This window comes from Archocentrus centrarchus, chromosome 2 (assembly GCF_007364275.1).
Source record: "Archocentrus centrarchus isolate MPI-CPG fArcCen1 chromosome 2, fArcCen1, whole genome shotgun sequence".
Taxonomy (NCBI): Eukaryota; Metazoa; Chordata; class Actinopteri; order Cichliformes; family Cichlidae; genus Archocentrus; species Archocentrus centrarchus.
Window position 1 is genome coordinate 19978644 of NC_044347.1, and position 14046 is coordinate 19992689.

Genomic DNA, 14046 nt, shown 5'->3' on the forward strand with positions numbered 1-14046 from the left:
TGATGCAGAAATAACATTCCTGTCACAAGGTAGAAGCTACATTCACATTTTGGCACTTTTATATATCCTTTATTTGTCTGGGTAAAAGGTGCCATTGACCATAAAAATATTTCTTTCTTTTTTAAAGACAGATCTGGCCAAGAGGGCAGCAGAAACTGCAACAAATATAACATCACAGCTCTATAAATATATTCAAAGTGGCCAAAAAGGACTGGGTTTATATTTATAATGTAGGTACAATAACAGAGTCATATACTTGCAAAACAGCTCATTTCTTCATTTTATATAAGTCCTTCATACATCCTGTTGACTACAGTCAATTTACCAATATAAGAAGAGACAGTACACATTAAAAAACAATAGAAACATCGGAAATCACTTTTTGGCACAACACCGGCACTAGGAGTACACTAGGGTTTAATCCCGGGATCCGGGATTCCCGGGAAATGCGATCAGAACCATTTCCCGTTTCCCGGGAAACGTTAGACGGGAAACCGGGAAAAAAGTCGCGCGCGTCGATTTGACTTTCAGAAAGAAAAGAAAGCTTCAGAATGTTAAATTTAAAGGAAATATTGAGAGAAGGGTTCGTTTAATGCGAAAAGCATTACTCTTCATTTCAGGCACGTTCAGCCTCCGTTTAAGGCTTCAGCCTTCATCGCAAGCGTTTTAATAGAGGTATTACACAGTTGTACTTTTTTCCTCTTTAATTTGTTGAAATCGTAGGCAATGTGTTTACCCTAAGGTATTTTGTATTATATAATTTTATATTATTATATATTGTTATATTGCATTATATAGCCTATAAAATATGCCTGCCCTGAACAATAAAGAAATATCTGTTTAACTTCGAGTGTTTCTTTTCCTCGTTTGCAGCCGCTTACTAACAACCATGAATTAGGATACGGGCCTAATGTGTGAAGAAATTATCATGAAATAGATTGCTTTAACATATTTCGCTTTTAAAATGGAGTTGAGTAAAATGTATATTTTTTAGGCTATAAGGATTGGCCAGTTTTTCAAAAGACGATTCACAGCGAACCTACTTTAACCCTCAGACACGGTGTTATAAATTTGCTGTTGCCAGAATGGCAATGACCAAGTCGTAGTGCATTACTCAAGGCCCTGTGTTATGCCATATTATAGTGAAGTACGGTAGTTAACTTTTCAATGACTATTACAGCGTTCCACTGGTGGAGATATAGTGTAACAGATGTCGCCACGACAGCGTGGCTGAGCCATTATCAATGCTGTGGAGATGAACCGTATTGTTTTGCACCAGCAGTTGTAAAATATCTTGGTATAATTCCATGTACAATGGAGGAATATTTGAATTATATTTGTTAAGGGAGTGTTGAGGAACGATACAACACCGCATAGCTCGAGCACTCAAATGCCGAGATGTAGGTTTTATTGCGTTAATCAAGCCAACGTTGCCCCCTACTGGGCATAACAGGACATAGCTGGAAAGCTACCTCTACAATATCACAATAGGTTAAGGCCGACACAGGCTACAGAAGGCCTAATTAAAATAAATAAATAAATAAACTTTTTCCCGGGATTCCCGGGAAATGGCTCGTCATTTCCCGGGATTTGATTCATGTCATTTTCGGGAAAAATATTAAACCCTAGAGTACACTGGCTTGTGACCACCCTGTGACGTCAACAATTATAATATTATTATTAATAATATCCTAGCACTTTTTTTTATATTAAAAGGTAAGAAAGAAAGCCTTAATTTTAACAATATATTGAATATATTGAAGAAGCATCCAGTTAATTTTGTGTTATAAAAGTACCAGTGTTATACTGTGGCGCTGCATTACAAAAAGTCTTCATTCAAAGTCCATTCTCGTTATTCAGAAAATAAAGGAGACTTTATTGATCATTCAGTCCTTTCTAATCACAGATGTATGCATAGCCAGCACAGAATGCAGTAGAGCTCAGTAAACGGTTTTAGTTACTTTTCAGCAGCGATAACGTGTGTGTTGTGGCTCTGTTGTTTCTATTTTCCCAGCCATGATGTAATAAACTCCCGCGCTTTAGTAATTCACCGGCAGCCAATAGAATCAACGCATTCAGTTTCCATGAGTGGATTTCAACCAATAGGCACAGAGAATCCATGTAAGCAAATGGTGAGCGCATGCCTAAGGTCCTCGGTCCAATCACCGCTGATTAGAGTCGATAAAATCAGCCAATAGGACAGTAGCAGTATTGTGTGACCGAGGCAGGGTCTGCCGGGTTCATTTCGCCGCTCCTCCACCCGGCTGCTCTTTTTGGATCTTACTGCAATGGCGGAACAGCAGCAGTTCTACCTCTTGCTGGGTAACCTGATGAGCCCTGACAACAACATCAGGAAACAGGCTGAGGTAAGAGGAGAAAAAAACTGTTTTTCATGGCTGACAAGTTCGGCAAATGCTAAAAGTCGTATGGCCGGGTTAGCAGGAGCTAACCGCCTGAGCTGTCCAGCCTGGCCGCGCGCAGGCTCTAACGTCAGGCTCGATAGCCCACGTGCGCTGTGAAGCCGAGTACTAGTCAGCTAACGCTAACTACCACCATGTTGCGTAGTTACGTGTACATAATTTCCATCTCGCAGATACCGGTGCTGTCGTGACACCGTATAGCTGTACGTATTTCAGCACGGCTCTGGCTGCTCGATAGAAAGTGAACGGTTCAGTTTGTCGGAGCCAGCGTCCAAATCTCCAGCTGACAGTGGCGCCCGGAGAGTACAGGAAGTAGCACCAAGCTAAGGAGCTACTACAGTGTTGCTAGGGTCGTTAGCTAGCACGCTAGGCTCAGCTCATTTCTAAAATATTAAAAAGGAATATTGAGACTAAACGTGGCATACACGCTTCGATACCGCTGCGGTGATGGACAGAGCCGCAAAGGGATAGGCTGTAGCTAGGCTGAGGTAGCTCATTCAAAGGGCGAGTACTTGTGGAGTGGCCTCCGGTCGCTTTAACTAAGTCAGTCTTAACTAGACAGTTTTAAAACAAGCTGCGGGTTTCCCTCATGAAGCTGATCATCTCAGTTTCAGACACGTCAGTAGCCAGGCTCGTCTCCCCGGATTAGTTTCTCGCAGAGGATTTGTTTAGGCTGCGTCTAGCTCGCCTATTCACACTCCACCATCACCACCCCACCACCGCCGTGATTAGCCTCTTGTCGCCGCACAGCATTGTTACCAGAGTTTCCCCTCTCCAGCACCCGACTTTTGGATGAGGTGGTTGAATCTTATTACACACACCCCCCACTACCAGTCAGCGTTTTTCTTTGATAAAAGTCAGACTGTCTGCCGGGATGCTAAGCTCATTGGAATTCATCCTTTATAGGAACGCCTCCCTCTGTTTTACTCGCATAATAGGAATTGATCCACCTGTGAAGGACCTAAACTCACATTTTAACAGTCAACGACTATAGTTACTCGGGAATTTTGTAGTTGGGCTCATCTCTAGTTTCCCCTCATTATTGTGAGAACTGACAAGCTATGAAGTGCAATCTTGACTTTCTGTAGCAATTAAACATGGTCTCTAGGTTGCAGTGACTAAATGCCCTCAGTGGACAAATAGGTTAGTGATTGATTCAAGTCAGGTTAAAAGGGGAGTTGACTTTATTTGCAAACAATCCAATGATTACTCAATCTGAGTTGTTTGATCATTCTGAATCTAATTGTTTGTAATCTGATTTGGGCCCAGTGTGTTGCCACAGTTGCGCTCCTCCCTGTCTCATTTTGTTATGCAAATGTATTCACTTCACAATGCTCAGGAATCCATTGAAGTTTTTTTTTTGTTTGTTTTGTTTTTCATGCAGTTGTGTTAAGAGTTTCACCCAGTCCTTCCACATGATGTGGACAACTTTTGTTTTTACCACAACACTTCTTGCATATAGTCTGACTTTACTGAAGCGCACACCCAAGATCCCACTTTATCCCTGTGGCATCTCATTTAACTTAAATGAGCCAGCTGAACAGTGTATAGCAGAACAGGCTGATCGTGTGTGTGTGTGTGTGTGTGTGTGTGTGTGTGTGTGTGTGTGTGTGTGTGTGTGTGTGTCCAGTAGAGCTTATGTTCAATTTATGTATATTAACTGTATCTTAACATGCACACATGCCACACTCTTACAGCCAATTAAAGATTTTAATAGCAAATGTCAGTGACATACAGGGCCTTTCCTGCCACAAAATGGACCTTTTTTGTGGGGGGGTAACTATGCACAGAAGTATAATTGGACTGCATGTAGTTGAGGCAGAGAGTCACTTTACCTAAGAGAAGTCTGTGCATAACAGGTTTGACTGTTTCATGAGCAAAAATATATTCAAGAAAAATGAGTAGATTAAACCCCGGTTTTAAAAGAAGTAAATATTTTTCAGTCCTGTTGAAAGAGCACCTATCTTTATATGCAGGGAAATCCCTGATATGACATCACTGGACAATCCTTTTATCATTTCAACCACAGCATCTGTTTCAGCTTGAAACGTGCTGTACTGTGGCATTGTATGTTTCTTTGTAACTGCAGTGAAGAGAACATGATGCTGTGTTACCAGTAGAATTCATATTGTGCATGGCATGTCTCATCCTGACCGCTCTGCTTTGATTTTTCTTTGCAGGAGACCTATGACAATATCCCAGGCCCGAATAAGATCACGTTCTTGCTACAGGCCGTCAGAGATGCGTCTGCTGCAGAGGAGGTTTGTACAGTGAGTGTGAGCATATCTGTGGCATGACATGTTGAATTCTTTCAGCCTGAAGTAGGAAAGCTGCAAAACTTGGCCACTTAAGGAGCCATCTGAGACATTTATGATCTGCCAACTTGTAAATGACGAAGCTTTAACACACCCAAAAGGGACATTTTTAGGTCAAAGGTCAGCCAGTTTGTTTACTTTTCACTTTTTAAATCTTAAGTCATCAACAAATGTTGTGTATAACATTTTTCACTTGTTCGCTACTTGAGTTTTCTGGGTGCTGTCACACCATTAAAAACATGGCACATTGCGTGCAAGATAAATACAGACATGCATTTTTGGCATATTTGCATGATATACTGAGTGTATTTTCCCAACTTGCTGTGTATGAAAACTCAAATCACCTGAAGTCATCAGGTGTGGGCTCAGCCTCTCTGATCCTGAATTTTATAAAAGGATTGATGGAATATTAAATGCAAATACTCTGAGAGAAAAGAGGAGCTTATCACAAAAACTAATAGTCTCATCAAAGCATTCTGGGATATTGAGTGCATTATATAGAATGTAGTAATTACCTATTCAGACAGCAGTACACACAGGAAAAGTGATGCAACATGTGACACTCAAGCCTGCATTTCTGCAATACCTTTTATCTTTTAAAAGGTGCAACATTGATGGCATTTCAAGTATGTAGCCCAGCTATCTGATCACATGTGAGGCCTCGGCACAGCCGGACTACGGTTTGTTATGAGTCACAGTTTTGGCATTCAGGCAGTCATGTTTACTCTGAATCCACCAGCTGCTTGGGCCCTCATGCTTCCTCTGCTTTACCTCAAGGTTGATATTTTTAGAGTCTTGAAATGGGAGCAGGCAGAGAGGTGCTTGGCCCAGGGAGAGTGACTCTGCCATTCTCAGATGCTTGGTCTGGTTTTATTTTATTTATATATTTTCCTTATTGACCACTCGCTCTAAAAGACTGCAGTTTACCAAACATCCGCTTTTGTTTTTTTTGTTTGGTTTTTTTTTTGCAGCAGCAGCAGCAGCAAATAGTTTTTCATGAAACTTGTTGATATGTAGATCATAAACTGTCAGACTAGATTCCTAAGAAGGTGTTGCTAATACAATAGTTATATACAACATAAACTAACTGGCCAACTAAAACTAGAAATTAGCAATTTTGTATCGTTGTCTGACTTGACTGTTGATTAGGTGTGACATCATGTTGAAACCAGAATTTTGTCCCCACAGGTCAAACAGATGGCAGCAGTGCTGCTACGGCGGCTGCTGTCTTCCTCTTTTGAGGAGATCTACCCAGGCCTGACCCTGGAGATGCAGACAGCCATAAAGACGGAGCTGCTGACAGGCATCCAACAAGAGACGTCACCAACCATCCGCAAGAAGATCTGCGACATTGCAGCTGAGCTGTCCCGGAATCTCATTGGTGATGATCCTCCTCAGATTTTTCAAGCTCCTGATGATTTCTGTGTTTTGCTGGTTTATGATTAAGTACTAAGAATAAGCAATGACTCAGTATTTCCTATGTTATTATACAGTAATAAGGGGCAAACATTCTCATGGGGTATTAACTAATTTGCTGTCAGCTTGCTGTTAAACATTATTTGTTTAATCTAGATGATGATGGGAGTAACCAGTGGCCAGAGGTGCTCAAGTTTCTGTTTGATTCTGTCAACTCCGACAACGTCGGCCTCCGAGAAGCTGCCTTGCACATATTCTGGTGAGCTCCTGTTGCATGATGAAATCAAACTTTCTTTTTTTTGTTTTGTTTTTTTTTCAGGCAGGTGTGCTGGTGACTGACTAATGTCTTGCCCTTTTTCTAGGAACTTTCCAGGAATCTTTGGCAACCAGCAGCAGCACTATATGGAGGTTATCAAACGTATGCTTGTTCAGTGCATGCAGGACCAGGCAAACCCACAGGTAGGTTTTAGAATGAGGAGTGGTATCACCACCTCAATGTTTGGGTCTGAATCCACATGGCTCTTTCTTTCATATTGCACCCCTCTCCTAGTTCCCTTTCTTAGCTTTCTTTTTAATTTCTCACAGATTCGTACCCTGGCAGCTCGGGCTGCAGCATCTTTTGTTCTGTCCAATGAAAGCAACACAGCTCTGCTGAAACACTTTGCTGATCTTCTGCCGGGAATCCTGCAGGTAAGATGCAGCACATTGGTGTCTTTGTCTGAATCCTTTTGAAATGGCTCTGAACCAAATGGTTTTATACTGTAGATATGGATGCCATCTCTACTTAAGGATAATGTTTTTGCACGAGTAATGACTTCTCAGCACTCAGAGCAACAAGATCTATTAAAGTTTAATGTTGTTTCACTTCATGTGGGATATCTGCAAGTGGAGGATAAAACTTTGAAGTACAGGTGCTGGTGCTTGCTTGGAGTTTTTTTTTTTTTTTTTTTTGAGACATGCAGTCTTATCAGTCCCTGTTATGATCTGTACTGATGGCAATCTCTACAATAAGAGGTTATTGAAGTCATTTTGAAAGCACAAGCACACACAAAGGTTTGATAGCTATTCAATCACCACTAGGTTATGAAGCAACGACTTGGAACCTGTAGTAATTCTCTTGCAAGATTGCATTTTGCATTTGATTAATGAAAGTGGAAGAGGAAGTTAGAAGGTCAAAATGTGGCATTAGGTTTGCCGCACCTGTTGAATATATTTGCATTACCTGTCTGTTTGATTTACACATCAGGCAGTCAATGAGTCATGCTACCAGGGAGATGACTCTGTGCTCAAGTCTTTGGTGGAAATCGCAGACACAGCACCCAAATACTTGAGACCGAACTTGGAGGCCACGCTGCAGCTCTGTCTGAAGGTAAGTTGGAACTTTTAAGTAGAAAATATCACAAATATCAGTCAAGTCTTGAGTCATCATTTCATGTGTAATTGTCCCATCTCCAGTTGTGCGCCGACACCAACCTTACAAATATGCAACGGCAGCTGGCATTGGAAGTAATCGTCACATTATCAGAGACCGCAGCAGCCATGCTGAGGAAACACACAGCTATTGTAGCTCAGAGTGGTGAGGACTTGATTCAGCAGCCTGGAAATGTTGCTTGTCTTGATTTGTTTGTCCACCCAGATAAGATGAGTGGAATAGTTTAGACAGCAATATTTGTATTGTGTTCTCAGTGCCTCAGATGCTGGCTATGATGGTGGATCTGGAGGACGATGATGAGTGGGCGATGGCTGATGAGCTGGAAGATGAAGACTTTGACAGGTATGAGCTTGTGCATTAGTACATCTTCAGGTGTTGGTAAAAAAAAAACATTCAGCTGGAGGTCTGCAGGGCCATCATTCACCAGTGCCAAGTTTCACCTGAATTGCTGAGTTTGTATCAGGTTGTTTTCAGTCTGCCTGAAAGTGGATTGCATGAAAGGCACAGTTCAGCAAATGCCTCCATGTAGTTTAAGTTGCTGTGTTTTTGTTTCACTAGCAACGCTGTGGCTGGAGAGAGCGCTCTCGACAGAATCGCCTGTGGTCTGGGAGGAAAGATCATTCTTCCCATGATCAAACAGCATATCATGCAGATGCTGCAGAATCGTAAGTAAATCTGCATATTACTGTAGAAACTTAAACCATGTGACACTAACTTCTGTTTTGTGAATTTGTTACCATTTGGTTTTCTACAGTAAAATCGCTTGAGTTTTAAAGTGCTTCAATTTGTATTTCCTGCTAGCTGACTGGAAGTACCGCCACGCTGGGCTAATGGCGCTGTCTGCCATCGGTGAGGGCTGCCACCAGCAGATGGAGGCCATCCTCCAAGAGATCGTCAGCTTTGTCCTCCTGTTCTGCTCTGACCCTGTAAGAAGCATAGCAGCTATTGTGTAAATGTGCAGCTCAGGTTACTTAACTGTCTTACTGTTGAGTCATTTTATGTCCCATTTCACAATCATTTAGTTACTAATGTATATGCAGCAGTTTTGCTGGTTTTGAGTGTGGCTTTCTTTTTCCTCTCTAGCACCCAAGGGTGCGCTATGCTGCCTGCAATGCTATTGGACAGATGGCCACAGACTTCGCCCCTACCTTTCAAAAGAAATTCCACGATAAGGTATCTGAAGTGACTTGAACAGCTGTGCCACTGGATTTTGTTTTCTTCATGGCTACAAAGGCTGTTTGTTTCTGTCAGGTGATCTCAGCCCTGCTGCAGACCATGGAGGACCAGAGTAACCCTCGGGTGCAGGCCCATGCTGCAGCCGCACTCATAAACTTCACAGAGGACTGTCCTAAATCACTGCTTATCCCTTATCTGGACAACTTGGTGCAGCACCTTCACGTCATCATGGTTGCAAAGCTGCAAGAGGTACAATAATTTCTTCACATTGACTTCTCCTTACTGTGCATTCACCAAGTCTCCTATATATGTCAGAAGTCTCATGTGTCGTCTTCACTCTACCAGCTGATCCAGAAGGGCACGAAGCTGGTTCTGGAGCAGGTGGTGACATCCATTGCCTCGGTGGCTGACACTGCAGAGGAGAAGTTCGTGCCGTATTACGATCTGTTCATGCCCTCGCTCAAACACATCGTAGAAAATGCTGTGCAGAAGGAGCTCCGGCTGCTGCGCGGCAAGACCATAGAGTGCATCAGTCTCATTGGCTTGGCTGTCGGCAAGGAGAAGGTGAGCCTTGATCATGAGAATAAAGTATCTGCTGAGATCCTTCCTATAAGCTAAGCTGTTGCTCTGCATATTAACATGTCTGTTTTTCTCCTATTCTAGTTCATGCCAGATGCATCTGCTGTCATGCAGCTGCTCCTCAAGACTCAGACTGACTTCAATGATCTGGAGGACGATGATCCCCAGGTAGGACGGCTTAAACATGCCTTGAACTAGATGGTTCCGAGTTGACGTGTCCTCACACAGTCGGTGTGCTGCGTTTGTTTTAGATCTCCTACATGATCTCAGCCTGGGCAAGGATGTGCAAGATTCTGGGGAAGGAGTTTCAGCAGTACCTGCCGGTGGTGATGGGCCCCCTGATGAAGACAGCCTCCATCAAGCCTGAGGTGGCCCTGCTCGACAGTAAGTAACAGTTTAACCCCTTAACTGGCAAGGGCCCGGTGACGGGCCGTTTGTAGTCCCTTTTATATGGCAGGCTAGACCCTCCCATTTTTATTGACACGTCATTCGGCCAATCATGTAACTGGCTGCACCAAATCACCTGACAAAGCTACGTGACGCCCTCTGAGTATTATTGGCTCTGGGAAACCCATTTCTTAACATGATTGGCCGAATGAGGTGTCAGTCAAAATGGGCGGGTCTAGCCTGCCATATAAATGCACTTCATTCGGCCCGCGGACCAGACGCAGCCGATTAATAGGCTATGAAATGGGTTGTTCAGAGCCAATAATAACCAGAGGGTGTTATGTAGTTGTTTCAGGTGAGTTTATTTGCTGCCAGTTAAGGGGTTAAACTCTGAAATGATACATTTGTCCACTGTTACGCATTTATACACTTCATTTATTTATTTTTTTAATAACTCAAAGATTACAGTAAGAGCATATACTCCCTGCTGGGGTGTCTGCATGTGATTTCTGTTTGTGTAATAAAGGATTTACTTAAAATTCAGAGTTTATTTCCTCCCTCCTCTTCCTTTAGCCCAGGACATGGAGAACATATCAGAGGATGACGGCTGGGAGTTTGTCAACCTGGGAGACCAGCAGAGTTTTGGCATCAAGACAGCCGGCCTGGAAGAGAAGGCCACTGCCTGCCAGATGCTGGTGAGAAAAAAATGACTTCTAAATGTCCTGAGAAAAAACTGTGGCTATGGATGTAGTAAAACACTGTATTGAGTATTTGTGCTTAGCCACATCACCGACATTGTTCTTGTTTTGTTTTCCTTAGGTGTGTTATGCCAAAGAGCTGAAGGAAGGTTTTGTGGAATACACGGAGCAGGTGGTGAAGCTGATGGTGCCTCTGCTCAAGTTCTACTTTCATGATGATATCCTTTTGAACTGCAGGATCATTAGTGGGCGGGCGGGGGGGTCGGCTGAAGTTTGGGTTCAGCTTTAACTTTGAACCCAGCTAAACCATTTCCAACAACCAGGAGGATCCAGCATGACTGGATTCCATGTGTTTAGATGGGACACTCCTTAGAGTAAACAACATTGTTTTTTAGATTATGTGGAAATTTTTAGGTGACGATGGAGATTTGTATTGGCCTTAACTGTGTCACGTGTGCGGGTTGCGGCAGCTGAGTCGATGCCCCTGCTGCTGGAGTGCGCCCGGGTTCGAGGGCCAGAATACTTGACCCAGATGTGGCACTTCATGTGCGACGCCCTCATCAAGGCCATCGGCACAGAGCCAGACTCCGACGTCCTGTCAGAAATCATGCATTCTTTTGCCAAGGTGACTACATTTGGGGCTTTTTTTTTTTTCTCCTTTCTCGTGTGTATGGTGGGTGTTTTTTGTGCATCCGGTTGGATTTGTACGTTGACTCAAGTGTTTTGTTAAAGTGCATAGAGCTGATGGGAGACGGCTGTCTGAACAGTGAGCATTTTGAGGAGCTGGGTGGCATCCTGAAGGGGAAGCTGGAAGAGCATTTTAAGAACCAGGAGCTCAGACAGGGTGAGTCTTCAAACCAGATATTTTACCCTTTGCAAAGTGCACTCATCACAAATACCATGAAGGTGATTATATTTAAACAGTGATGCATAATCCTAACACATACTTCATTGTGTTTCACAGTCAAGAGACAGGATGAAGACTATGATGAGCAGGTAGAAGAAACTCTTCAAGATGAGGTAAATATTTCTACTTGAATAAAGCTCCAAACACTATTTTTTTTTTTTTTTTTTTTTTTTTTTTTTTTGTTTGCTAACCTTGGAAAACCGTGCAAGACGTTCTAAGCCACCATGGTGTTTTTCTCCCAGGATGAGAACGATGTGTACATCCTGACCAAAGTCTCGGACATCCTGCACTCGGTGTTCAGCAGTTACAAAGAAAAGGTGCTACCGTGGTTTGAACAGCTGCTGCAGCTCATTGTCCAGCTAATAGTAAGTGATTACTGAACACCTTTGCAGTAAATATGTATATTTAAGATACTGCCAACTGAAACAATGGCAGTGCTATAAAGTCTGACTATAAACTGTTCTGCTTACCTTCAGTGTCCTAACAGGCCCTGGGCTGACAGACAGTGGGGTCTGTGCATCTTTGACGATGTGGTGGAGCACTGCAGCCCGTCTTCGTTCAAATATGCAGATTATTTCCTGCGGCCAATGTTGCAGTCACTCTGCGACACGAGCCCCGAGGTCCGGCAGGCGGCTGCCTACGGTGTCGGCGTCATGGCTCAGTTTGGAGGAGAGAACTACCGCCCCGTCTGCACAGGTATTACCTGGTCTTTACTTTACTAGCAGGTTTAGTTGCTAAGCGACACCCATACGATGGGTGATTGGATGTTGCTGCTTCGTTGCAGAGGCCCTGCCCCTGCTGGTCAGAGTCATCCAGGCAGCCGACTCGCGCTCAAAGGAAAACGTCAACGCCACAGAAAACTGCATCTCCGCTGTCGGAAAGCTCATGAGGTTCCGGCCAGAGTGCGTCAATGTTAACGAGGTTCTTCCCCACTGGCTCAGCTGGCTACCGCTCAAAGAGGACAAAGAGGAGGCAGTCCACACATTTGACTTCCTGTGTGACCTCATTGAGAGGTAGGGTGCCACAGCTTTATTTAGCTGGAAGTCTCTATTATGAAACCACTGCTGACCTTTTTATCCTCTCCGCAGCAACAACCCCATCGTCCTCGGGCCTGAAAATTCCAACCTTCCCAAAATTTTCATCATCATAGCTGACAGCGTTGCAAACGAATCGGTCAAGAGCGAAGACGCGTGCAGCAAACGGCTCGCTAATGTCATCCGTCAAGTACAGGTAAGGCCAGAAATTTAGGTGTAGCCCTAAAATGCACTCAGTATTTAAATGCTTTGCAGTTGAGCTCTTTTGTTCTTGTCCTCCAGACTTCAGCAGGATTGTGGACGCAGTGCGTATCGATGCTCAATGAGATGCAGCAGAAAGCCATACAGGACCTCCTGAGTACTGCCTGTGCCTGAACCCTCCCCCCCCCCCGTCACCTCCCTGCTCTTTAAGAAAAAAAATATATATAATAATTTAAAGCCCATTAAAAGTTGGAACGCCTGCACGGTCTCCATACACTCCCTCTTCCTCCTACTCTGATCTGTAGTGCATATGGATGCCGGCTTCACCCCCTCCCTCACCAGAACCCATGCCCCAACTACATTACTCCACCTAAATTCAACCAACCGGGGGAGCAGGTTGGATATGAATGACAATGGAGGACTCTGGCCATCCACTTCAAAGACGTTTTACCTGTATCGAAGGGAGTGGGGAATAAGAGTAAAGGGGTTTTCTGTCATGCCACCAATACAAGTCTTTGGACGTGTTTTCAACCATTCCCTGATATGTAACCTGTCTCGTCAGGCCCAGAGGGACTCATTCACCAAGTCGCCCAACAAACTCATCAGTCGGGCTCAGGAGAGCTACAGTGGGGGAAGTAGGGACGGGACATTATAGTGGACTGAGCAATTGAACGAGGTGGAAATGCACACTGGGCAATCACTGCCTGTCTCCTGTGAATTAATTTTTTTTTTTTGTGTATTTTTATTTTCTTGTTACATGTTCCCAGCATTTCCTGGGGGGAAATGTCCTCTGACTGCTGCGGCTCAGAGTTTTCAAAAGTAACGGCATGTTTAAGTGGCTAACTCTAGAAAATATACATAATTAGGAAATTTATGTTCTTGTGGTCTGGGAGAGTTGACATCATTTTAAGCAGCTTTCCTCCATAGCCTTCCAGACAGCTATTCACAGGAAATGAAATGTTTGCTGAACGGTTCACAGCCCTTATAGGTAGCAGCATAACGACACGGGGGCTCTAAGTTGGTCACAGCCATGAAGCCTGTGACATGTTGGTGGAACATGAAGTGTATAAGTGCTACCTTACTCTTAACTTTACAGTTTTGACCCTTTCAAATCCTGCAGGTATGTGATCAATTCCAGAAACTACAAAGAATAAAACTACATTTGAGAATTCTGAAAGTGGCTTTTTTTTTTTTTTTTTTTTTCTTTTCATTTTAATTCATGCAGAAACTTCATTTTCATCTTGGCCAAACCGCAGAACCCATCAACCACTTTCACTTTAAAGCTTTGATGGTGTGTGTGTGTGTGTGGTGTGTGTGTGTGTGTGTGTGTGTGTTCCATACAAAAACAGAAATTTCAAGTTTTCATATGGTGCTAAGTGCTGAACCAAAGTCGACAGTCTCACTGCTTGTGAGCACTTATTTTGAAGGATTTTCTAAACTGGATTTAAATTGATCACACATGTAGGTTGTGTGTTTTTACA

General features: G+C 43.4%; 1 protein-coding gene across 1 annotated transcript; it reads left to right on the plus strand.

Moving 5' to 3' along the window:
* Positions 1-2165: 2165 nt before the first annotated feature.
* Positions 2166-13742, plus strand: kpnb3 (karyopherin (importin) beta 3). The gene is made up of 26 exons (XM_030747460.1): positions 2166-2366; positions 4601-4681; positions 5924-6116; positions 6308-6410; positions 6514-6610; positions 6737-6841; positions 7398-7520; positions 7607-7727; positions 7838-7925; positions 8142-8248; positions 8385-8509; positions 8667-8756; positions 8835-9008; positions 9105-9323; positions 9423-9506; positions 9590-9722; positions 10299-10420; positions 10545-10641; positions 10876-11048; positions 11156-11267; positions 11388-11443; positions 11573-11695; positions 11807-12026; positions 12115-12343; positions 12419-12560; positions 12647-13742. The coding sequence occupies exons 1-26, from the start codon at positions 2289-2291 to the stop codon at positions 12737-12739; spliced, it is 3288 nt and encodes a 1095-aa protein (XP_030603320.1). The 5' UTR covers positions 2166-2288; the 3' UTR covers positions 12740-13742.
* Positions 13743-14046: the final 304 nt, after the last annotated feature.